Source organism: Rhipicephalus sanguineus, chromosome 4, assembly GCF_013339695.2.
Source record: "Rhipicephalus sanguineus isolate Rsan-2018 chromosome 4, BIME_Rsan_1.4, whole genome shotgun sequence".
NCBI lineage: Eukaryota > Metazoa > Arthropoda > Arachnida > Ixodida > Ixodidae > Rhipicephalus > Rhipicephalus sanguineus.
Window position 1 is genome coordinate 80,120,887 of NC_051179.1, and position 27,333 is coordinate 80,148,219.

The following is a 27,333-nucleotide window of genomic DNA, read 5'->3' on the forward strand; positions in this document are numbered from 1 at the left end:
GGAAGGTTTTTTTTTTCTACTTCTTGTTGCATGCAGCACGCTCTCGTCCGTCGCGCAAGACACGATAAAAAACACAAATAACCGACCTTTCATTGCACAGTAGGGAATTACACATTCATCTCGACGCCTCGCGACGACCACTGCACTGCGGCACTGAAGTTCCAGTGCTGAGAGAGCCACAAGACCGCCGCATAACCGGATGTCGTCTAGTAAAGAGCACAGTATAGCGGTGCTCGATTTTCATTCGATCGCCAGGCTCGCATGAAAATGGTTTTCTAGCAGCGAAGCTATTTAAGTGTGCAGTAACGCCGGTGTCGTAGACAGAAAGCTCGGCGGGTATGACCCTCATAAAGTGGGTATAGGCCAGGCAGCTCCTAGCATAGCATAGCCGCGCACGGTATTTTAGGGGCGAAGCTCCTCAGGGTGTGGGCCTGTCCCTCCTTTGTAGTATGTAGTAGTAGGTAGCCACGCATAGTGGGATGTATCCACTCCATGTGATAAAGATGACGATGACGACTGCTGACCATGAAGAATAAGCGCGTTCCAGTATAGTGGAATGTACCCATTACGCGTGATAACGATGACGATGACGCTGATGACCATGAAGTATAAGCGCGCTCCAGACCACACATTCTCTTTCTGCCATGAATGAAAACGATCGTGAACGCGCTCTCGCCCTCGAAAGGCAAAACGACAACGCCGACAACAAACGTTCCCCTGAGCTTAACGTCCTATATGAGGACCCCCGCGTTTGTGTGTCAGGTCTTTGTATGATGATAGGGTGGGCAAAATTTACGGAGACTGACGGTTTACCAGATTACCTCCGGAGCTTTGCCAACTCATCATCATTCACTTCGTGGATATGGCGTGATTTTTTTAGGAAGATGTGGGAAAGATAAGGGAGGGGGAGGAGGAGTTATGTGAAGGTGAGGGGGAAGGAAAGGAGGAGGAGACGAGGATAAAGCATGGCATAGCCTGGAATAGTACAGTTTAGCAAGGGGATGGGGAAGAGAAGTGAGGGTCATTAGGACTGATGCTGAGCTGAGGAAGAGGGAAATAAGGAGGTGAGAGAGCAAACTATGGCATAACCATGTAATGTATAGCATAGAAAGGGGTGGGAAAGGAAAGTGAGAGTGAGGCGGAGTGATGTACTTGAGAGATAGGAGGAGGGAAATGAGGAGAGAAAAGGAAATATAGAGAGAGATAAACAAAGAATGAAGTAAGACTGAAGAACAAGATCAATATCCAGACAGAGATAAAGAAAAACGAACAAAGAAGAATATGAAGATGAAGAAGGATGAAGAAAGAACTCAATCTGCGTTTGCCAGGTGGTGGCGCTTCGTTGCCCGCTCCACTGTTTACTGTGATTTCACAGGCGTGGAACTGGCTTTATTTTTTTTTATTTCATTACGTTGATACATTTGAAGAACTTGTCACACTTGCAGTAGAGGGTAAATTTACAGAACTTCCCTTTCTCTTCAGAAAGTAAACTGGGTCCGTAATTAAATGTCATTGCTTTATGTCACTTGACGCTCATGACTGTGCTTTCACGTCACGATTACTAGCTGATGAGAAATGTTAGTTTTGTGCACCGTTCAGCTATTTTTTTAAGGCTAAGCAGCGTAGAGGTAGAAGAATAGGAACTTTTCAGCGCTAAAAATATTTCAGCAGTTTGAAGCGGCGGCCTGCCAAAACGGAAAATACCACTACCGCAGAAGCGTAGCCAGAAACTTTTTTCGGGTGCTGGTTCAACCATCCTTTTTGTATGTTCGTGCGTGCGTTTGCACGTGCGCGTGTATACAGTACGCACATGCAAACTCGAAAAATTTCGGGGGAGGGGGATTTCAACTCCCCACCCCCCCCCTCCCCGCCTGGCTATGCCCCTGCACTACAGCCATTACCGGTGCGGCAGAGGTTGCCCTAAGCGCACAGCGCAACGCGGGTGCCGATAGTTGCTTGCGATTCTTCAAAATTACTGTTTGCCTAGACGTTGCCTCGCATTCTGCTTAAAACTGCAATGCATTTCACAGATCATATACAGTTAACCCTCGATTTAACGAACTTCAATATAACATAATTCTTGATAATATGAAGTACTTCGCTTTTCTTAACTTCACGCTCATAGAATGCCATGCATTTTGAACATCAATACAAAGTTATAGCTTAGCGTCAGCGTGATAGCGGGGGTTAAGGGAATAGCGTTACCTTACCGCAAACGTTCGTTGCCGACAACGCTTTTTAGATTAGCGGGATAACGTTTACGTGCCCAAGCTGGGACGGTGGCGCCGCCTAAAAGAGGGTGAATGCATTAAAAAAGTGAATAGAAAAAGAAACTGAAAATGCTCTCCTGTATCCCCGCACGCAGCAATATTACTGCTTTTTTTAGCAACAATAAAAGTGAATGAATGTGAACCATGCATGAAAAACGAAAATTTTTACGTTGCAGATTTGTTTACACAGATCTCCTACTTAGGCCTAGGGACGTTCGAAATAGGAAGCGATCTGAAAAGGTACGCTATGTTATCCGTAACATTGGGCGTCGAAGCTACCTGAAGGCAAGCGAAGCCATTTTACACAGTCGCTTGCTGTGAAAGAAGTGAATCCGTCCACATCAACGCTAAATTCAGTTTGAAGCGGTCGTTCAAAACCACCGCCAGTTTTTACGTAGACTACGTTAACCACGCAAACACGGTAACGCTAAATCTGAAAAATAGCGTGCGTACGGTAAACGCTACGGGTCGTTTAGCGTACTGCGCATGCGCATTTCGATCCCGCTATTCCGCTAAGCCCACTGTACAATAACTGTGTAATATGACAAAGCACCTTTATCCGTAATTTCAATATAGCGAAGTTTCAGTGCGGAACCAGAGGAAGACCGAGGCGATAAATAGAAGGGTCTGCTGGGGCCTGTGGTCGTATGGTTGAGCTACACGCGTGCTCTGTGAACGTTTATTCTGTATTACCACGTTGCGTTTGACCTGCCTTTCTTTTGGGCTCAGGCGTCACGTTCGGCCGCCCTGAAGAGGACTTCTTCGCCAGCGAAGCATCAAACAAGCCGAGGTCGCGGGGTGTCGGGTTCAAGAAAAATCATTTTTTCGCGTTATGAAAATTATTTCTCTTTTTGCTGTCGTACTATTAAAACATTCTTCTGCCACTTCCACTGCAAAAAACGAAGCCTGTGGCGAATGTATTTTGGTTAAAAGATCGAATTTTACTGTAAAGAAGTTTAGATATATAACGAAGGAAATTGGCGATTTTACCGACTTCGGGATATTGATGCATCACCGAAAGGAAGATTCGAAGAAGCGTAGATATCAAGGAAGAACTTGATGTTCCTCTCAACGTTTTACCAGTCCCTGCTCGTACGATCAATAAGAGTATTCTTCAACCTTGCCTTTTTGCATTTCTTGCTTCTCTCACTTTCGCATGTGAAAATGTACTAGTTTTGGATTTCTACTATTCTGAATATATGTGCTATCTCTGCCTGCATTGTAGCGATGGTTGCGGGCTTCAGTGAAGCTCCTTGTTTCAAGTGACTTTTACCTGTACTATCCTTCATCGTCGAAGTAAATCAGCGATTTCTTCATTATAATCACCTTCTCCTTCTTAATAATAATAATAATAACAATAATAATAATAATAATAATAATAATAATAATAATAATAATAATAATAATAATAATAATAATAATCAATCAATCAATCAAACGTTTATTTAAAGGGGTCATGAACCACTTTTCCAAGTAATGATGTAATGACCTCAGTATCGGAGTTTACTGCCTCCCGAATCGATTGCCGCGAAAATTTCTCGAATCCGTCAAGAATCAGCGGAGTTACGGGGGTTTGGCGCACGCTCCGAGCGCTTTCTCTCTTTTCTCGTGCCGACGAGCGCACTGGAAGCTAGACAGGGAGGGATGGCATGGGGGCAAGAAGTTACGTCAGCGCGCGTCATGAAACGCGATCGCTCTCCCGCTGTGATTCGCTCGCGCAAGTGCGGCTACCGTGTACTGAGGAGTGCGGCGCCGGCAAGTGGCGGCACCCCGCGGCAAGAAGCGCATCTGATCCGAACGCCGCTCTCGATTTACGTCGGCTATCGGCCAATAAGCATGCTATGTCTCTTGCGACGTAAACTGCCAGACGCCCCGCCCACCGACGAGAGTGAGAACCGGCCTCTGTTTGAAAAGAGGGCGCCTGGGGAAACGGCAACTTCGCGCTCCGCTTGTGGCCTTTACGCGGCAAGCACGACTGTAGTATTTGGCAGAGCAGTTCATAGCCGTGTCAGCATTCCGCAGGATGTGTTTTTTCAACACGCCCAAGGGGTGCTTCATGACCCCTTTAATGTGCCCAGGAACAACCGAAAGGTCTTCGTACTGGCGCACGAAAAAAACAAAAAAAAACAAAGGAAACATTCATAATAAAATATCAGGGATAAAAAACGTTATAAAATTGCACGTATGCAACTATGCGCAGGCAGAAAAAAAATATCAACAGTGTACAAGGCTATGTAAGTACAGTGCAAAGCTCGGAGCAGAACAACGACTGGGAGCTGTGAAAAACATCGAGCTCCAAAAAGTAAGCATTGTAAAGACGTTGTATCCTGCCAATGGTCCAATGTTCACAGAGGCAGGCGGTTATATGAAAAGGTCTATTCTCTCTGGTCAGCTTATGTGGAATTCGGAAATTCATACAGTTGAGCAGTACAGGGCAGGATATGATACCATGCACAAGCTTGTAAAGAAATAACAGATCAGCGCGATTTCGTCGGCAGCAAAGTTATGGCAATGATAATAATCCAGCAGCGTTAGAACGAGATCCAGAGTCATTTCTAGCGGAACGATGGTTGTAAATGCTTAGGAATTTTTTCTGGACTCGCTCAATGGCGTTGCTGCTGGAATTAGGAATGCCATTCCAGATCACAGATGCATACTCTAGTTGAGGAAGACATAGCGCGGTGTACAATTTTCGGAAGGGCACAGGAGAACGGAATTCTCTAGACATTCTGCAAACACAGCCTAGGGTGCGAAGACCCCGCAAAGCAACACGCTTAGCGTGAGCAGAAAAGTGTAAGGTGCTGTCAGAAAGAACACCTAGATCATTGATCTCGCATACCTTACACAACGACACAGAATTGACAGAATATAAAAATGGCACACTAGATGTTTTTCGACTGAAACTCATTACCTTGGTTTTTGAAATATTTAGGGACAGGTTATTGCTCCTGCACCATTCAGAAAAAGAACACAAATCAGATTGCAGCAAGCGACAATCGATAACTGAATGAATTTCCTTAAATATCTCTATGTCATCGGCATACAAAAGGAAAGAAGAATTCCGAATGACAGAAGAAACATCATTAAAATAAATTAAAAAGAGGAGTGGGCCCAGTACCGACCCTTGAGAAACCCCACTAGTAGCTTTATACAAAGAGGACGTTTGGCCATTAACGGCAACATAACATAATCTATCAAGAAGATAGCTATGGAGGAGATTCACAATTGAAGAATCAACATCAAAGTGTGCAAGTTTATCCACAAGCAGCGAATGGCTGACAACATCAAAAGCTTTGCTAAGGTCACAGTAAATAGCGTCAACCTGTCCTCTCTGCGAAATAGGCGTGGAGACTTGCATCATGAAACTGGCAAGATTAGTGACAGTTGAGCGGCCAGCGAGAAACCCATGCTGATTCACAATCAATGAATTTTTTACATCAAAAGACAATATTTTGTGAAGAGCAAGCTCAAAGATTTTGGATGCGGGACAAAGAAGGGAAATAGGGCGGTAGTTCGAGACGTCACTTTTACAGCCAGACTTAAACACTGGGAAAACGCGAGCAGTTTTCCACATGCTAGGAAACGTTGAAGCATGCAGACACCTATTAAATATGGTAGTCAATACTGGGACAAGTATACTGCCATAGGCTTTTAGTATGGCAGAGGGGATGCCATCTGGGCCAGCTGAAAAGGATGGTTTCAAGCGCTTAATGCATTCTGAAATGGAATCTTCATCTTCATAATAATAATAATAATAATAATAATTATTATTATTATTATTATTATTATTATTATTATTATTATTATTATTATTATTATTATTATTATTATTATTATTATTATTATTATTATTATTATTATTATTAGAGCATAAAGATCGCGCGCACAGGAAATCTAAATGTTCTCCATCGAGCGAGTGGAAAGAAGAGTTCAGCTTTTTTCGAACTCTCGCTAAACGCCTATATAAACGGGATCATAGTTCGTATATTGAATTCTTAGAAAAAAGCGCTTCTGACAGGCCAGCTGAGTTTTGGAAGTATGTACGTAAACGGTCCAGAAAAGCGGAGAGTCTTTCAGACTACTAGACTCAAATGGGGTAGAAGTGCATGCCGTCGCTGACTGTTTTGCCGCACATTTCTCATCCGTTTATAAGGCCTCAGACTCTAGCACTGATATCAGACCGCCTAAGGCAGTTCGCTCACCCAGTGCTTTGTCGCTGGATGAAAATCTTATCTGCGAATGCATTAAGTGCTTAAAACCATCCTTATCATGTGGCCCAGATGGCATCCCCTCCGCCATACTAAAAGCTTATAGTAGTATATTTGTCCCAGTACTGACTACGATATTTAATAACTGCCTGGACACTTCCACATTTCCTAGCATGTGGAAAACTGCTCGTGTTTTCCCAGTATTTAAGTCGGGCTCTAAAACAGATGTTTCTAATTATCGCCCGATTTCTCTACTATGTGCCACATCAAAGATCTTCGAGCTGGCTCTTCACAAAATATTGTCTTTTAGTGTTAAAAGCTCATTGATTCCTAATCAACATGGTTTTCTCGCTGGCCGCTCAACTACCACAAATCTTGCTAGTTTCATGACGCAGATCTCCACACCTATTTCTCAGAGAGGACAGGTTGACGTAATCTACTGTGACCTGAGCAAGGCTTTTGACGTAGTCAGCCACACACTGATTATGGTTAAACTTGCGCAATTTGATGTTGACTTGTCGGTTGTGAATCTCCTGCAGAGCTATCTGCTCAATAGATATTGTTATGTAGCGGTAAATGGCCAATCATCTTCTTTGTATAAAGTGACTAGTGGGGTCCCTCAAGGGTCAGTATTAGGCCCACTCCTATTTTTAATTTACGTTAATGATGTTTCTTTTGCCATTCGTAATTCTTCTTTCCTCTTGTATGCCGATGACATCAAGATTTTTAAGGAAATTCATTCAGTTAACGACTGTCGCTTGCTGCAGTCAGATTTGCGCTCTTTTTCCGAATGGTGCAACGCTAATAACCTTTCTCTGAATGCCTCCAAGACAAAATTCATGTCTATCACTCGCAAAACATCTAGCGTGTCATTTCAATACTCTGTCAATTCTGTGTCCTTATGCAAGGTTTATGAGATCAGTGATCTTGGTGTTGTTGTTGATAGCACGTTAAACTTTTCTGCTCACGCTAAGCGTGTTGCTTTGCGGGGTCTTCGCACCCTAGGCTGTGTTTGCAGATTGTCTAGAGAATTCCGTTCTCCTATGCCCTTCCGAAAATTGTACACCGCGCTATGTCTTCCTCAACTGGAGTATGCGTCCGTGATATGGAATGGCATTGCTCAATCCAGCGGTAACGCCATTGAACGAGTCCAGAAAAAATTCCTTAGCATATATAACCATCGCTTTGCTAAAAAATCTCGTTCAAATACTGCTGAATTATTATCATTGCCATCACTTCACTGCCGACGAAATCGTTCTGATCTCTTGTTTCTTTACAAGCTAGTCCACGGTATCATATCCTGCCCTGTACTTCTCAATTGTGTTAATTTTCGAATTCCGCGTAAGTTAACCAAAGAGAACAGACCATTTCATGTACCCGCCTGCTTCTTCCAACACTCTACCGTTCACAGAATACAAAGTCTCTATAATGTTAATTTTCTTGATCTTGACATTTTTCATAGTCCACAATCATTGTTTTTATCCGAGCTTTGTACTGTTTTGACATAGTATGGCACAATGTACAAAGTCTTCCCTTCTCCGTCTTTCCGCATAGTTGTATATATGCAATCTAATTTTTCATTCCCCTTCAATATTTCTCGTGTTGTCTTATTTTACCCCTCCCCTTTTGTGTTCATTTCTCTTTGTCTACGTGTATTTGCTCTTTTTATTTGTGAAGACTGTCTGTATTGTATAGTTTATTTTTATTGTTTTTTTTGCGTGCGCCTGCACAAAGACCTTACGGTTGTTCCTGGGCACGTTAAATAAATGATTGATTGATTGGTTGATTGATTGATTGATTGATTGATTGATTGATTGATTGATTGATTGATTGATTGATTGATTGATTGATTGATTGATTGATTGATTGATTGATTATTATTATTATTGTAACGACTGGGAGCTGTGAAAAACATCGAGCTTTAAAATGCTTACTTTTTAAAGATCGATGTTTTTCACAGCTCCCAGTCGTTGTTCCGCTCCGAGCTTTGCACTGTACTTACATAGCCTCGTACACTGTTGACATCTTTTTTTCTGCCTGCGCATAGTTGTATATGTGCAATTTTATAACGTTTTTTACCCCTGATATTTCATTATGAGTGTTAGCCTTTGTTTTTTTGTTGTTTTTTTGCGTGCGCCAGTACAAACACCTTACGGTTGTTCCTGGGCACGTTAAATAAGCGTTTGATTGATTATTATTTAGTAGGGACTGTATGGGTGCGTTCGAGTTGGCGATTGCGGCGCCATGGTCGTTGCGCTTTCCACCTATCAACGCAACAACCTAGGATGCATGGACCGGTGAGTAAAAAAACCCATTGCTTCTCCTTTTACCAATAAGTTTAGGTGTGCGTCACGTGGCGGCGATGCGCTGTAATGTTAAATTTTCAACATGTCATATTCTGCTGCCTAGAAAACATGCGTTCTTTGTGACGTGACTTCACGTGGGGGCGAGTTGCTGAGTGAATACGAGTGCATTCCGGATTGTTATTGCGATACAAAAGCGGCAAATATATTGCTAACACCTCGCATTTATCTTCGTAACTAGCCCCATATATCGTTGTAAAACACATGTGAGTTATATTTTGCAAAAATCGCAACTGAGAAGCAAGGTTACACGCAGGCCCGTAGCCAAAAATTTTTTTCGGGGGTGGGGGGGAGGGGGAGGCACCTGCTGAAAGCCTTGACTATATGAGAAAAACGCCTATTTTGATGATTTACTTCCATGAAACACCATGTGTCATCAAAATGTCGGGGGGGGCGGGGGGGGGCGGGTCTCCAGGGCACCCCTCCTGGCTACGGGCCTGGTTACAGGTCTCGTTCCGGCATGTTGTCAGTTTAAGTTGTTTCTAAGACACATATACTGCAACAAAAGTTTCACGCAATTCTGAGTGTACTTACAATTTAGTTTGATAAAGAAACCGGCATTTTAATCAGTAATATTCTTGCTTTTTTTTCTGTCACAGCCTCCTGGGCTGTTTGAAAAGAAAATATCTGTACACAATCGGCAAGACACCTGAGACATGACACGCCTTCTAAAGAGGCTGTCCCCAGTGATACAACAAGCATTTTAACGGTCCTTTACATATATGTATAGTAAAGAGCTATTTATTCATTCACTATGTTTACATGGTTATTTTTGCGAGATTTCGTATTCATACATTATGCGTATCAATAACTGGTGATGTCATTAGTTGTTTTTTCAAGACTGCCATGCAGCGAGAGGTTAACTACACTAGAAAGCCCACTCTGCAAGGACGGTGAAAGATCTGAACATATACTACAACAGGTCTTCTCGAACCTAATGCTTGCAAGTGTGCATTTGTGAATGACTTATCAGGCACCTCTTGGAGGGTTACTTATGCCCGTCGACTGGCATTAGCCGTCTACTGTGTTGCGCAGTCTACACAACAATAATGCTAAAATTGGACACTATACTGTACATTAGGTATAGTACGTGGAACTAATGAGCTCAACGATGGGGGTTCCACTCCGGGCCACGGTGGCCGCATTTCGATGGGGCGAAATGCTAGAACACTCGTGTGCTGAGCCTTACGTCTATGTTGTAGAACTCCAGGCAGTCGGAATCAATCTAAAGCTGTCCACTGCTGTAGGAATGGAATGAAATCATGATTTGCATGTAGAACGCCAAAAAGTATTAATTACACTATAACCAAATGTCATGGCACTGGGAAGAAGTAATGAAGAGTCCTTCCGACGTTTAGTTGTGCCTCGTAGGACAGTTTACAAATTGTGCTCGAAATATTGCCATTTTTATTCTGATCAAAGCAGTTTACAAAATGATATGCCAAAGCTTGAGAAGACTGCGCTCAATTGCATTATCCTTTGCATATATCTTCAATGGGATATTTCAAATTATTTACAGCTAATAAGAAAAGTGAGTTTCGCTTATCCACAGCCACACTGAAATGCTTCACGTGTTTCAAGCTGGAATTTCTAAAAGTAGCAGGGAGAAAACATATTTCCGCTTCCAAGCACTAATCTATCGAAAAAATAAATAACACAATAACAATTAGATAACACATATAACCTTTATTTATCCAGCATTGGCTCAGGTTCACGTAATGTTCCACGAGTTCATTTCATGAGCATTTGTTTGTATTAGAGTGCACAAGTTCTGTCGAAATGTCTATACATCTCATTGAGTGGGCTCATGGCTAAGCGAACACCAACAAATATGTATACCTAAAACTTATTTCCTAAGAATTGTGTTTCTTTAATCTGTAAGCACTAACCTCGTATATATATATATATATATATATATATATATATATATATATATATATATATATATATATATATATATATATATATATATATACAGAAACATCAAACAGACGCGCGTGTGAAGCAACTTTATTAACGTTTCGCTCGGGGTCCGAGCTTCATCAGAATGCAATGTGTAGCTACAGTGCTGCTAATATACATGGTCATATCAAGCGGAGTGAAGATATGTTAACACAAAATGATGTACAAACGTATAGTGATCGGAAAAAATACTACGTGAGCCGCACAAGACAATCGTTGATACATGTGATAGGCTGGCGACGCTGAAAAATATACACATATGGAAATGCACAAGTAAGAAAAAAGGGGGAAAAAAACGAAAAAAACGATAAAGAGATCAGGTATACGCAATAAGAAACAAGAACTCAAAATATTCACAGGTCAATCTGATGTGCTAGTGCACTACACTTTTATGCCTACGTAGGTTAGATGGTTTGAAGAGACAAGCAACTCCATTTGCCAGCGCATTCGTTTAAACCAGACGCAATGGTGTCGAATTTGTGAATCAGAAAGGATTCCCGGGCTTCCCGGTCATAATTTGAGCGAAATCCAGATTCAAGTAGCGTCACCTTAAGGTTATTGAAAGAGTGACCGGGGAGATGCACGTGTTTTGAAATGGGCAGGTTGGGCAACGTGTTAGCGTGGGATTTATGATTGTTAAATCATAAATCTATTTATGATTTATTTATATGCTTGGATGTACGGTATGCAACAAGCAGTATATCGGACAAACAGAGGGCCCTTTCCGATTACGATTTAACAATCATAAATCCCACGCTAACACGTTGCCGAACCTGCCCATTTCAAAACACGTGCATCTCCCCGGTCACTCTTTCAATAACCTTAAGGTGACGCTACTTGAATCTGGATTTCGCTCAAATTATGACCGGGAAGCCCGGGAATCCTTTCTGATTCACAAATTCGACACCATTGCGTCTGGTTTAAACGAATGCGCTGGCAAATTGAGTTGCTTGTCTCTTCAAACCATCTAACCTACGTAGGCATAAAAGTGTAGTGCACTAGCACATCAGATTGACCTGTGAATATTTTGAGTTCTTGTTTCTTATTGCGTATACCTGATCTCTTTATCGTTTTTTTCGTTTTTTTTCCCCCTTTTTTCTTACTTGTGCATTTCCATATGTGTATATTTTTCAGCGTCGCCAGCCTATCACATGTATCAACGATTGTCTTGTGCGGCTCACGTAGCATTTTTTCCGATCACTATACGTTTGTACATCATTTTGTGTTAACATATCTTCACTCCGCTTGATATGACCATGTATATTAGCAGCACTGTCGCTACACATTGCATTCTGATGAAGCTCGGACCCCGAGCGAAACGTTAATAAAGTTGCTTCACACGCGCGTCTGTTTGATGTTTCTGTGAATATTTCATCGGACCTAGAAACCCTTTGTTGTTTTGATATATATATATATATATATATATATATATATATATATATATATATATATATATATATATATATATATATATAGTTCAAGGAGTGGTTGCCTTTGGTTGCCGTATAAGTATAAGTATGGAGAGGTGGCACTTCAAGAAAACTTCATTTATTACGTCGACGTTTCGGTCAGAGCCTGACCTTTCTCAAGACGAAATGTTCGTGCATATTTCCGTGTTTATATGGACATCAAATGAGAGGGGAAGGAGGTGACAGAGAGAGAGAAGGAGCGGGAGGGAGAAAAAGTTTGCTTAGGGCCCATCAGGAGCGAGGAGTACCACGCCACCGCCGACAGCGGAGTGCTTCGCGACAGAGCTTATACTTATGCGGCGGCTATTATTCATCGTTAAAATTCGTCGCTCTATTCTGTCCCGTAGGGCTGGACGAAGAGCCGGCTCGAGTTAAAAACAGCCGGTGTGCGATTCAAACAGGCTGACCGGAGAAAAAAAAAAAGCAAAAAAAAGGGGGGGGGGTTAAGTGGGTGTCGGTTTTCTTGGAGTGCCACCTCTCCATACTTATATATATATATATATATATATATATATATATATATATATATATATGCATATATATATATATATATATATATATATATATATATATATATATTTGGTATTCATCTTCAGTGCATAACTTGCAGAATACATTTTGTCACTTATATTACATTCATACCACACTTCGTCTCACCAGTCCGATTAATACTTGCGTCAAGAAATTCTAGCTGTAGAAACTGTGCAACTGAACTGTAATGGGGAACAGAACAAGCCTCGAATGTTTTCTTCCACGTACCACCTACATAGAGTGTGGGCTTACGGCCGAGAATTAAAAATTCGTGCCTATACTGCCGGCACAGCGCAATGTTGTTTCTTCGTAACGCATTCGAGGGGATATCGCACAGCGACAGGGGTGCAGCACTGTACGCATCCGCGATTACTGGCGTAACAAATTTAGTAATCATTCTAAAAAGAGACAGGGCGTGCAAACACGGACACAAGACAGAGATCAGGACACCACAAACGCCTTTTTAGAATGAATACGTACCAACTAGCTCAGCTCTCTGTTATTCTAAAATTTAGTAAAAGTAAATTGCTGTTGCTCCGCCAACTATCTGTCGGCTTTGCGCACGTTCCGTTTACGATTCTGCAGCGTGCACTCACCTCAAGATCAACATGACCTGGCAAGCGCCCACGTATATTGTGTGAGCGTTGGAATATATCCGCACCACGGGCATGCGTTGGGATACCTCTCTGGGTACATGACGCGAAGCTTATGCAGATTAGGAAAGGTATTGGTCTGCAGGCGGCGCCTGTCCCGCGCTTGGTGTCTGTCGAGGTCCTTGTGAGGAGGTGCCCCGATGCGGCGATCTAATCTTTGTTTGTCTAGGATGCCACGCCGTGTCACCCCATCATCTGTGTCCTCTTCAGTGGCGGGTGGTCCTGGGGCTCAGACGCTGAGTACTCGAGCTTGGCAATGAACTAGTTCATTGCCATCCTGGCCCGTATGGGCCGGACACCAGACTATCCCGTGATCGAAGAGGAGTTCGCTTCCCAGTAGGCGGATTGCCCTTGTTGGTAATATGCCCTTGAGGTACATTCGACAAGTTGCCTGCGAGTCGGAGACCACGTAGGCAGAGATACCTTGTTGGTCTGCCATTCGAATGGCGAGAGCGATAGCAGTTGCCTCGGCTGCCGCGGAGGATGAAGTAAGTATGGTCGCGGAGTCGGCAAGTTTGCCCCGGTTGACTACAGCGAGAGCATAGGCGGGGCTTGCCCTTGCTGCTTTGGGTAGGGATGAACGTCTGTATGGTAAACGACTATAGTAAATGTTTGAAGATAAACTCATACACTTGAGATACAAGCATGGTCGGCGTATTACAAGCACCGCAATAATTATGAAGTACTGAAATTCAGAGCGTAGTAAGCTTTTCGGCTGTAAACGACGATTGCTTACCTTAGGAAATAGCACGAGCACCCCGGCAGTGTCATGGACAGAGACAGGAATGGCTGCCAGTCAGATCAGGGCAGAAAAATATCAAAACAGATTTTTCTGTCGTCTCTCATTTGTTCTTTTTGGCGCTCAAACCAAGTTGTAATCAAGTTGAAACAAGTTTATTGAATCTCAGCTCTTTAGGCTATGTAAGCACGCTCCTTTGCACTCTGGCACCATTATTAAAAAAATGTTTTTAAGCGCATAATAAGTTCACATCACTTGGGCTACTCTAATTCTCTGCCCACAAATGCACACCAATTGTCGAACATAGGAATGCGGTGACTGGTTCCTCTCAACCTATTATTATAATGCTTGGCGAGAATTGAGTTTCATATGTACGTAAGCCTTCTTGATTCTCTGCGATTCGCTATATCTATACATTATCGAGTGGTGCTTATAAACACTGAAAGCGCAAAAGATAGCTCTACACGAATGAATTTTAACGTTGAAATTTGTGCTGTTTATTAATCCATAGTATTTTAACAAGGATTCTGAGGTTATTGGTATCATGATACACAAGTGTCATGGATGTCTCTTTGGTTAGCTTTGCCACTGCCCCTTAGGCTGTAGTCTGAGGAGAAAGAAGGGGACCGGAAGGGCTGAAGACTCATGGATTTTAAGCATCATATCAAATTGGCAAATTTTTGCCTGTCAATGACGTGCTTTATTTCCATCTTAAATCTTAGTAGACCTTTCTAATATGATTGTACCTGTGATATATCACTAGTTGATCCTCACGATATGCTTACAGCAATCAGCGCACAAGCCGAAGAGCCATAGATTGAGTGGAATGAATAAAGTTTCAAAGCGTGAAGCTTGCGATCACAAATATAAAATCTACTGTATGACCACCTAAAAGAGTTTCAGGACATAGTACCAGGTACTTGTAGAGCAGCGCATGATTCAGAGGTTCGTTCTGTCTCGTAGGAATCTAAGGCGAAAACACCTATCTGCACGCTATGTGCAGCTGCTCACCAACGTTTCTCAAACGGTACCGTGCACTGCACATTGTAGTCTGCTTGGCGGTGATGCCTGCCCTATAGGAGTCATTTCGAAGATAAATAATAATAGTTGGGGATTAGCGTCCGAAAACCACGGTATGATTATGAGGGACGCCGTGGTGGAGAGATTCGAAAATTGTGACGGCCTGGAGTTCATTAACGTGCCCCTTAATCGTAGAGTACCGGCGGTAAAAATTTTCGCCTCCATCGAAAATGCCGCCGCGGCCGGGATTCGATCCCGCGTCCAGCGGGACAGCAGGTGGCGGGTGGGAAAAATATCTGATGCCTCCCATATATACGCTCCCGTTACAATATGCCAAAGTTACAATATAAGCAGTGAAACCCCTCCCCATGTGTCACTGTACGTGTATATAGATGTCAATGTATCAACACACAGGTAAACAGACAAACATTTTCGACAGAACAGTTTATTACACGGCCACAACCAATATACTTGATTGAAAGCTTGAAACAAGCTGCTCCATGCATTTGCAGATTCGGTAGGATCCGACGGTAGAGAAGACGCAAATTTCTGCAGAAAGCAAGGAAGGAAGGTGCTATTAGTAATACGCACGGATATTATGCAAACATGATATAAGAGGGAAAATGCTGATAGAAACCGGAACTTACACTTCTTCTTGCGGAGGAGGGTGGCGTAGTTTAGAGGAGAACCAAGACCGTAGCCGTAGTTCAGGCCATAGCCCAGGAGACCGTGGCCGAAACCGTAGCTGCCGGCACCGTAGCCGAGGGAGCCAACGCCGTAGCCGTAGTAGGCTGGGGCAGAGTGGGCAACACCATAGGTAGCAACGGCTGGAGCAGCGTGGGCGACGGTGTAGGTGGCAACGGCTGGGGCAGCGTGGGCGACGGTAGCAACAGCTGGGGCAGCATGGACGGCAGCGACAGCTGGAGCAGCGTGGACAGCGGTCACGGCAGGAGCAGCGGCGTAGGTGGCGACAGCTGGGGCAGCAGCGACAACATGAGCGGTCTGCTGGACAACCCTGGTGACAGCTGGGGCGGCAGCGTAGGTGACAGCTGGGGCAGCGGCGACCAATGGAGCGGACTGGACAACCTTGGTGACAGCTGGGGCGGCAGCGTAGGTGACGGCTGGGGCAGCAGCGACGACTGGAGCGGACTGAACCACCCTGGTGACAGCTGGAGCAGCGGCGTAGGTAGCAACAGCTGGAGCGGCGTGGACAGCAGTCACGGCTGGAGCGGCGTGGACAGCGGTCACGGCTGGAGCAGCGTGGACAGCAGTAACGGCTGGAGCGGCGTGGACAGTGGTAACAGCTGGAGCAGCAACGGCGTAGCTAGCAGATGGGGCATATCCGTATCCATAACCAACACCGTAGCCAGTCAGGCCAGAGTAGCCGACACCGTGAGAAAGGCCGTAATGGGAGAGACCAAGACCACCATAGCCGAGGCCAGCATAGCCGAGGCTGCCGTAGCCAAGACCGTAGCCAAGGTTGCTGGCGAGGGTGTAGCCGCCAGCAAGGTGGCCGCCAGCAAGGTGACCAGCAAAGGCGCTGGTGGCCAAGGCGAGGACAATGCAGGCACGCAGCTGAAAGAACGATACATTGCTAATAATGAAGCTGCGCCCATCGTCTTAAGTATACACAGTGTAATAAACGTTCGTGATACCACATTGAATAGTGCGTTTATGTACGTGGGGGAACCCAAAACTAAACTGACTGGCGCTGCGTTGGGCGGAGCTGCCATTGTACACAATTTTCCCGCTAGGCGAGCGTCGTAACACAGCGTTGGAGTTCATTGTATTCGGTGGATTCTCCAGAGAGCTTTCCTTTAGTTACAGTGATTTTTTTCGTGAAATGAGTTGCACGCACTCCGCGTTTCTTATGGTGGCCGCTTAAAGTGAACTGTGCATGGATGGGCTATTTTGAGTCGGGGCGGTAAGAATAGCACTATGACTGGTCACTAATAGCAGCCTGGGGCAAATGTATGGTTCGGTTTCGAGCTGTTTTTTTTTCAAAGCACGGCCTGTTTTAACTCAACCATCGTTTCGCTCGTTTGTCGAATTTCCAGGCAGAAATTTCTCAACGACCCTACTGATCCTGAAATCTTGTGATTAAACTCTCTAAATAGAGCTCCAAGCTATACAAGATAACTTCTACAACTCTTCAATGGTCCATCGTTGGTCTTCAAGCACAAATGCGCAAACGTTTTGATATTTTCGTCCGTTCGTGAAGTTGACGGGTATTTAGAACGATGTTTGAAATGAATCGTCACTTTCCCCTTATCTAGAATTATTCATACCCTTCACCTTTTCCCATGACCGCGTCCCTGTAAGCAGTGTTTAATATCAGTAGTTCCAAAGTCATTTTGCCGGAGCACCGAACAAAATTTCTCAGCCGCCCGCTGTTCATTTCAAAGGGCCGTCACTAAAAGTATATATGTAGTAAAAGAATGCCGAGCGCGCCAATCTGATTTCGCGAGGGGAAAAAATGTCACTGCACCCGCAGGCAAGCTCCCTTGGAGAAACTACCGGATGCGATTTTTGAAAGGAGTTAAGCGACGCTCGCCTAGCGGGAGAATTGTATAATATACTCGCTCCGCCCCGCGCAACGCTACTCCGGTTATTTTTGGGTACCCCCTCAAATTCATGATATCTGTATGCTTTAGAGGATCATACTTAAGCACATGGTTTGGTGGGCGATTGAACGCGTTAGCGCAGGAACTTTTACAATGCACATTGAACATTGGATGATGCCTGCTAATGTTGCCACAAGCTTCGCGAGACTTCCGATATGACGGTTTCGGACAGCAGCCATTTTAACAATCTACGTGATAGAAATAGGCCAGGCTACAGACGCCGGTTGACACTGGAAATCTTAAGATACGATTTTTTTCGTTCACAGTTCTTATTAGCGAAATAGGTTTAACTACAGAACAAGACTCTTGTCCTCATTCGCTCGTGATCACCCGCCAAACTAACTTCATAAGCAAAATCAGTAGAAAATATTGCAGAAGTCATCTTTCATGTTGGTGCTTTAAAGAATTGATCGAATTAGCAAGGTAAGTGCGTAATAATGCTGCCGATGTGTCTCTGTATGACCTCTGTCGAATGCACATCACTTATGAGGGGAATATAAACACTAGCTTATGTCAACTATTGACCACTCTATATGATTTCTCTATTCACGAAATGATATCTATAGTTTCTACGAAACTGCTGTTAATCCGGCAAGTTAGATGTCAGACGAAAACACTCAGTAGTGGCGTGGGTCTTTGGCGTAGGAATATCCATACAAGGCGAATAAAGCAAGCTGACGGCTATTGATTTGCAAAGTAACACTGAACGGCAACCGACAGACGAATGCAGCGAAATTTTGCCCTGGCCGAGTTTGTTCTTATGTCGCTTAAGCATCATACCTGTATTTGGAAAATCGCCAAGAACGAGAACTCACAGTGTAAGTGATGAGTCGTGGCCTACTCCGTCTTACTGTGCGTGTTGTATAGCATTGCTTAATTGTAACGCGTGATATAATGGTTCGACATTCACAAGTGTATATGAAAGCTCTGAAATACAGCACACCCAGATTTTATCTTCGCTGGACATGGTCGAATAAAGTGGGAAATGATGCCGGTCTCTCACTCGAACTCGCCTAGCTATCAAAGGCTACAAGGTGAAAATTGGACAATTATGTTGCATTCAAGGTAAAATGCAGTCAATGCAAAGTCAGCCGAGGACTTACCATAGTGGCGGTGGTCTTTATCCGATGGAGGAGCAGATGCTTCTGATTTAGATGGGCGAAATGAGGGCTTTTATACCCGAGTACTGGCCATGAAAACAAGTAACTAACCGACTTTTACTGTTAGTTAGACGGGATTAACGCACTCATTCAGAATAACTACTTTCTTCACCAGCGCACCTACAATTAAAAGTAGCAGCTTCAAATTCTTTCTTTGTACAGCCTTACTCAAGAGTCCCAGAAATGGCTCGTTTTTCTAGTTCAAGTAGCGCTTTCAGATTTAATAAAAAAAGTTGCCTCTGATTGAGCAGTACTCAATTACAAATTCTGTCCAACGCCTTGGACCGAAAACCATGAGCAAAACTGATGTTGCGATGCGCACAGCAGCGCACGAACACCGCGTAACCGGATGGTTAACTTCTAAAGCGATACTGCCGTGGTTTTTTATTCTGTAAAAATTGTTTTCACAAGTTATGTAGAGGTATTTCAAGAACGTGAAACATAGCCAGGGTATTGGTCGATAATAGCACTTTTATTTTGTCTAGGCTGAATAGACGTGCCCGTAAGGTGAAGGTTCTTTTTTTTTAATTTACGTAACATCCACAGGCTGACCAGTATGAGCTCGTTTTTTTAAAAAGAAAATTATACTTATTGAACGTGCTCTTACTTTCGTAAACACGAGTGCTTTTAAGTCAAACTGTACAAGCCAAATTCCTACATTTTCGAATAGAGGGAGAAAGAATCGACGAACGACGCCTGTGTCTTTGACGTACTCAATTTGGTCATCATAAAAGCCGCGTGGTTTAAAGACATGGTAATCAAACGAGAGGAATCCATCGCGTTCTCCGGTGTCTACATTTGTCATAGTTTCCACCAAGCAATCTACGATCGTGGCGCGAATTTAGCTCTTGTAACCATGACAAAAAGTCCCAGCTTCGCCGCAAGGGCGAAGCAATGAATGCGACAGCAACAAATTAGAATGTCACGCGAAGAACGGCAAGCAACTCAATATTTGCAGCGCACTGCTGAAGCACAATAGACTTACGAAAAGAACCCGCACAGGACGCGCGCAAACCAACAACTGTCAAAATCAACAATTGCAGCGCGCTGCTCAAACACAAAGGATGCATGAAACGAACGCACAGGTATACACAGGACGAGCGCGAACTAACAACTGTGACAGTTGTTCTTTGCGTTTGAGCAGCACGCTGGAAGTGTCGACTGTGCCCAGCCAAATGCCCCTACTATGGCTCTTCTAGCTAGCAGCTCACTCCTTTCGCAAACGCGGCCTCTGCAGCGAGCGAACTGCTCGTGCGCTTAGTAACTTCAACGCAAACTTTGCCGTGAAAGCACAAGACGTACAAACCGCCTCCCTCACGAGATGAGCGCGCGAGCACGGGCAACCACTCCCTGCAGGGCAGAGTACAAGTGGTACATGTAGGGGTAGCGCGCGCTTCGCAACTCCGGCGAAAAGCGAGCGCGTAAGCGCGCCCTTCGCGCCATCTTGCTGGTTATGAAGAGAACACGCTGAAGCGCCTTGGAGCTCCGCGTACCGCCAGCGGTAAGTGGAGTATATAAATGTCTCGCCGTTAGTTTCCTGACGGGCGTATGCTCCGAGGCCTAGTCGTTAAACGCCGCGCACTGCGGAGCGAGTGCTCGCAGGTTCGAATCCCCGGTCGCGCCCTTTGGAGAAAAACATTTCTCCTGAATTTTTTTTGTGACTTATATATATATATATATACATATACATGGCATGACGAGACGGTGACACCAGTGGCGACGGCAAAAGCGAGCCGAGAGTGTCCATTTATTTGCTATCGCAAGAATAAGGCGTAAAAGATTCTTGAGCTCTCACCATGCTGAAGTGCACTTCGCATCTTACCACGTATGCCGAGTGTCAATTGCAAGAGTGACTGCGCGCTGTGTGGCAACACAAGTGTCAATAAGAAGAAATCCCGGGAGCGTTTGAACGATACTCTCCGAAGTTATATTACTTGTCTTACAAAAAAAGTTTTTGTTAAACTTTGTTCACTGCTTACCAGTGAACTGTTCCATCTAATGCCGCATCCAAAATAGTTTCAAATGGACCACATCAGTACGAAAATCACGGTCAAGTATGCGATAAATCACATATTTTCTTTGCTTTGTCAGATTTCTTCATGAGGATTTGAAGCATATTTTGCCCCTAAACATTTTGAAACGAAAATATTCTTTCTTGGAAACCATACACATACATAGATTTGTCAGGAAGACCGCCGGTTCGTTCATTGAAAAATCTTGAACGTTGGAGAACTTGTTTACTTTTGAGAATATGTAAAAGGCAATGTAAGGCAGTAATTTCATAATTCATATGACAAGATGTATAAAGAAAACCTCTGTCGTGGCGCAGGTGAAGTCTAGAGGTTGAAAAGTAAAATATGAATATTATTGTTTTTTCTTTCCATTGCACACAGATCAATGCGAGCGTGCGAAATTGGAGAGGACGCCTCGGGACTATAAAATTCTTTTAGAGCAGAAATAATATGCCACAGTGCTTCTTGAGAAGCCGAAAAAAGCAAGGTGTTCAATTAGGCTTATCTATGATGTACAGGAACCATGGCTGGGACGCTTGGCGTCGAATAACCCTTTTAACGGGTTTCATTACCGATGAGTTTTATATAATTTCTGTGTTTCTGTCGATTGCATAACCAGTAACATTATTTTGTCGGCTGCTACATTGCTGCGAACCCTTGTTAATGGGGCTGCGGGCACGTCAAAGTGCCCAATGGCCGATTTTTACCGACGCACTTCTGTTTGTACCCGGAAATATCTTAACATGATTTATTTACTGGTTCATTGACTGAATGACGGACTGACTCATTGATTGATTGATTGATTGATTGATTGATTGATTGATTGATTGATTGATTGATTGATTGATTGATTGATTTGTTGATTGATTGATTGGCAATCAGTGACGGTGTAGACAGTGCTTCTTACATAGTTGGATATGTGTGTAACACTACACTTTTCGATGGAATGTGGGCTTCATCGAGAGAAGACGTGCACAGGCTTCCTCTGAAAGTTTTAAAAACGTTCAGGCGCAGTTCATCATCATCAGCCTGACTATACCCACTGCAGGGCAAACGCCTCTCCCATGTTCCGCCAATCAAACCAGTCCTGTGCTTTCTGCTGCCACGTTATACCCGCGAGCGTCTTAATCTTATCTGCCCACCTAACTTGCTGTTTCACCGTCGCACGTTTGACTTCTCTTGGAATCCAGTTAGTTACTTTTAATGACCAGCGGTTATCTCTTCTACGCGCTACACGCCCTGCCCATGTTCATTTCTTCTTGACTTCGACTAAGATGTCCTTAACGCCCGTTTGTTCCCTGGCCCACTCTGCTCTCTTCTTGTCCTTAAGGCTACACCTATCATTTTTCTTTCCATCGCTCGCTGCGTCGACCTCAGTTTAAGTTGAATCCTCTTTGTAAGCTTCCAGGTTCCTGCTCCGTAGGAAAGTACCGGTAAGACGCAGCTGTTATTTACCTTCAGCTTGAGTGAAAGTGGGAAACTACCATTCATGATTTGTGCATGCTTGCCGAATGTGCTCCATCCCATCCATATTTTTCTAGTTACTTTAGTGTCATGGTTGGGCTCCGCGGTTGCTAGCTGTTAAGTAGAAGTATTCCTTAACAAATTCCAGTGTATCGCTACCTATAGCAAACCGCTGTTTTCTCCCGAAACTGCTGCACATTACTTTAGTTTTCTTAATATTAATTTTCGGACCTATCATTCTGCTTTCCTTGTCCAGTTCAGCAATCATGAGTTGCGGTTCCTCCCCTGAGTTACTCATCAATGCAATGGCATCAGCGAATCGCAGGTTACTAAGGTACTCTCCATTAACTCATATCTCTAACTCTTCCTAATCAAGGGCCCTGAAAACCTCCTGTAAGCACGCGGTGAATAGATTTGGCGAGATCGTGTCCCCCTTCTTTATTGGGTTTTTGTCGCTTTCTTTATGGTGGACTATCGTGGCTGCGGGGCCGCTGTAGATTTCTTCCGGTATGTTTATATATGGTTCGTTGACGCCCTGATGCCGCAATTGCTCCAGCGTAACGTAAGCAGCGCACTCATGTGTTTGCATTGCCAATGCATTTTAAAGTCTACTCTATATCGTTCCAGTTGCGTGTATAGTTTTCTCTACCCGCAGTTCGAGCAATGTAAAGCAAGCATGACATCGTTTTGGGTTTGGCGTCAGAATGTGTTGCTTTGAAACGCACGTAGTTGGCGTTTTCAAACCGCCTGTGTTTTTTGCAAAATCTTAGCGACAGTCATTATGCAGTGTCATTCTCCTTTTATTGCGATAGCAATTATATGGACAGTCTCGGCTGGAAAATGTCCGTCCCCGTCGCCGTCATTCACCGTATATGTATAAGTATGTATATATATAGAAAGGCCACAAAGAAAAATAATTAAGAAATTCTTTCCGACGCGCGGAATCGAACGGGCGACCTCTCGCTTTGCAGCCTGCCACGTTAGACGTTAGGCCATGACAGCACCGTCTCTCAACCTGCTAACGGCGAGCTATTTATATACACCATGTAATTCAGCATGCTTTCTTAGTGGCCACATAGATGGCGCGACGTGCGCGCGGGGTGCGCGCTTTAAAGATCGTCACCCCGCCCCTGCGAACGCCGTTGCTGTTCGCTCTGCAGGGCGTCGTCGCTTTCGTGCGCTTATCTCGAGGAAAAAAAGGGGCGGCCGGTAGGGTGCTTCGCTTCGCTCGCTGCAGCGGCCGCGTTTGCGAAAGGAGCGCGCTGTTCAAACAGAAATAAGTAACAACTGTGACAATTAGTTCGCGCTCGTCTTGTGTGTACCTGTTCGTTTGTTTCGTGCGTCCTTTTTTATGTTTGAGCAGTGCGCTTGAAGTGTCGAGCTGTGACGCATTAGTTCCCGCTCGTCCTGTGTGCGTTCTTTTCGTGCGTCCTTTGGGCTCGAGCGACGCGCTGGCAATTTCGAGCTGCTTTCCGTTCTTCGCGTTACATTACAATTTATTGCTATCGCAATCATTGCTTCGCCGTTGCGGCGAAACTGTGACTTTTTTTTTTCCTTTTCTTGTTTCTTCTTCCTTTTTCTTCGTTTTTTGAGACGTGCTTTCTATTATTTATTCCCCTCTACCGCTTTCCCCCCGCACAGGGACGCCGGAAAACTTGAGAAACGGCTAACCTCCCTCAAATCTTATTGGCTTCTTCTTCCACCCCTTTCTACGGATGTGTAATCCAATTTTTCTCACCATACTTGCGTATACGCTGGCACGTTACTAAAAATGGACAGACGCAAAAGAAGTATCATGGTGCGCACTCGTTTGTGTTTCATGTATGTGTGTGTTCAGTAATGGCGCAGAAGCAAGTTCGCGAAGCCACCAGATTGCCCCTTCAATGTACCGCACTCGCTGCTTATAACGTAAACCTGCGAGGTGTTTTCGCCTAGATAATATGCGAAGAAAATTGAACTTGAGAAACGCCGCTTCTAGAAATACGGTAACGTAAACGTGGGACTGTTGTCAGCTCATAAGGTGCGGAATCCACGCTGGGATGTTGTTGGGCGTCATTTCAGCCACATAATTCCGAGGACAACTAAGACAAGAGAAATACAGCAGACAAATGGACGGCCAAAAATTGACAACAGTGGATGCATGCGACCGATCCAAGATCCAGAAATGGTGGACTAAGTTGAAACGGCAGTCTTTGAACCTCTTTCTTGCTGTGCATGCTCAAAGAAATGTGTTGTTCTTACTGATAGATCAAGAAACAGAGACAAGGAGTTCACGTGCGAAAATTTATTTGTCTGCTACAGTCAGTACAAGCGGCTGCAGCCTCCAAGACTGTTCCAAGACTGTTCCGTCATCCCTATGTGCATTGTGTCCCGCCCCATATATTAAGTTGGAGAAATTCCTGAAACGAGAAAACACGGGATCATGAAACGACATGTCTACTTTCAGAATAGGAAATGAAACAGGCAAATACTAAAACTAAAATAATACTCACACTTCTTTTTGCGGAGAAGAGTGGCGTAATGGAAGGGAGAGCCGAGGCCATAGCCGTAGTTAAGACCGTAGCCGAGGAGACCGTGGCCGTAACCGTAGTGTCCAAGGCCGTAGCCAAGGCTGCTGACACCGTAGCCGTAGACCGGGGCCGTGTGGTAGGCGGCCACGGCTGGTATGGCGTGGGTAACGGCGGCAACAGCCGGAGCGTGGTGTACAGCGGTCACCGCAGGGGCAGCAGCGACGACTGGAGCAGTGCGGACGACACTCGTCACAGCAGGGGCAGTGTACGTGTGGACCTTAGCGACAGCCGGAGCAGTAGCGTAAGCCACGGCTGGGGCAGCGGCCACAACTGGAGCTGAGTGCACTACCTTGGCCACGGCTGGAGCAGTAGCGTAAGACACGGCAGGAGCAGCGGCTACCACTGGAGCCGCGTAAGCTGTAGTGTACCTGGCGATGGCGGGGGCAGCGTATGCAGCCACGGCTGGGGCAGCGACGGCGTAGCTGGCAGCTGGAGCGTAGCCGTAGGCAAGACCGTAGCCAGTCAGGCCAGAGTATCCGATGCCATGGGCGAGACCATAATGGGAAAGGCCTAGGCCGCCGTAACCGAGACCGTAGCCGAGGCTGTAACCTCCGGAAAAGTGTCCTCCAGCGAACGCGCTGGTGGCAAGAGCGAGGAGGACGGCAGTGCGCAGCTGAAACAAAATTACTATTACAACAAGTAGCGAATGAGTGCACAACACAACTAATTTACAGCTTTTTGTAATATTTCGAAAATAATTTGTTTAAAAATAGCTGGCCATGACATCATCATCTTAAATAAGGTCTACTTTAATGTCAAGTTTTTCTGCAATTAGAGAATAAATAACGCTAGTTCATGCTAGTTAACGAAATCATAATTTCAACATTATTCGATGTCATAGGAGTTGGTATTATTTAAAAAAATAACAATCTGCTGCTTCTTCACCTCAAGAACGTTGACTGATTATTATTACGTGTGGTGCTGCAATTCCACCGTTATTTATGGGACTAAGCATGTAATGTAGTCGTCACACTATTTGTTAAAAATGAATGTGAAGTACAAGTTCCATTCATTGTACGACGAGAAATTTGGGTTTTTCAATGCATGGCACGTATATGCACCATTAAAATCTGCAACCGAATGGCAGTTACTTCTCTTGCTATCAGTCAGAAGGCATTTTAATAACCACAAAAGCAGCCACATAGAAGGAACGAAATTGGTGTCCTATCGCAATGTTAAAGTGGCCATGATATCCATTTTTCGATGATAATATGTGTTATGGGGGTTAATCATTGTACATTCAAAATTCAAGATGGCAAAATTTTAGCGCATTTGGTCGAGCACTTAAATTATAATTGAATATTTTTACAAAACTCGCGAGTGGTCTGGCAGTCGGGTAACACTGGCACACTCGCGCGCCGCGTCGTAATGAGCTGCTTGCTTTGCGAGTGTCTGCATTCCGGCGAAGGATTTTATTCTGTTGTCAGCTGCGTGTGCAATCCAGCCATTTCAGCTTTCTTCAACTTGGCACTGAAACTGAACGATTTGCAGCGGCTGAAACTTTGGTAGAAGACCACGGCTCCGCTCTATGCGGCACATGATGTCATAAACACCATGGCGAAATGGCGGTCGCCGGCGGAGGGCGAGGCATATAGCCGGCGACTTCTAGGGCTAATTTTGCACCTAAATAATATTTTACCGCATATTTTTCATATATCAACAAGCATGCTAGAACCTCTACTTTTAATTTTCACTGAAAACCCCAGATTGTTGGGTTACCGTGTCGTGGCCCCTTTAAATGAACAGTTGGCCTAAAAATACAATAAATATGGAAATCTGTGTGCGATTTCTGGCCAGTACTGCATATTTTCGCACAATCGTCTCTCCTATAGCTTGAAGCACGTACGAAAATACTCTGTCTTTGGCTGATGTGGACACCAACACATGCGAGGCGACGTTGCGAACTTCATCAATTCCCAGGTTTTCAGAAAATGTATTCTTCGTCACTAATATTTACATCAATACACACCAGCTGCATACGCGTTACTTTTTTGCGACCTAAAAGCCATGTTTGAACTAGAAATCTCAATGTGGAATTATTCAGACCAATGCGCGTTTAACGAATACAATACAGTGAATATTACTTTAATAGAATTATCCCCTAAGTGGTAATTTCTGTAAATTGATTGTAACTGGAATAGCAAAGGCGTACTTCATCGCGCTTAGGTGGATTCGAAAAGAAGAAATTGCTCAGCACTGCTTTCAAATGAAAGCATCTCTCGATTCTAGTATTGGTGAGGCGCGTTCTTCGAAAAGCTACAAAGTGCTACTTTCAAACGACTCTCTCT

At 44.3% G+C, this 27,333-nt stretch overlaps 1 protein-coding gene and 1 long non-coding RNA gene across 2 annotated transcripts in view; both read right to left on the bottom strand.

The window, feature by feature from the left end:
* Positions 1-27,333, bottom strand: part of LOC119390292 (calphotin) — an 806,323-nt gene that overhangs the window by 145,972 nt on the left and 633,018 nt on the right. Inside the window, exon 8 of the mRNA XM_049415248.1 lies at positions 16,069-16,202. Within this exon, the coding sequence (XP_049271205.1) occupies positions 16,069-16,202 (134 nt within the window). The remainder of the gene's footprint in view (positions 1-16,068; positions 16,203-27,333) is intronic.
* LOC119390296 (uncharacterized) lies at positions 15,645-16,026 on the bottom strand. Its single transcript, XR_007415795.1, has 2 exons — positions 15,863-16,026; positions 15,645-15,764 (listed from the first exon to the last, which is right to left on the bottom strand). It is a non-coding gene; the product is annotated as an uncharacterized LOC119390296 (long non-coding RNA).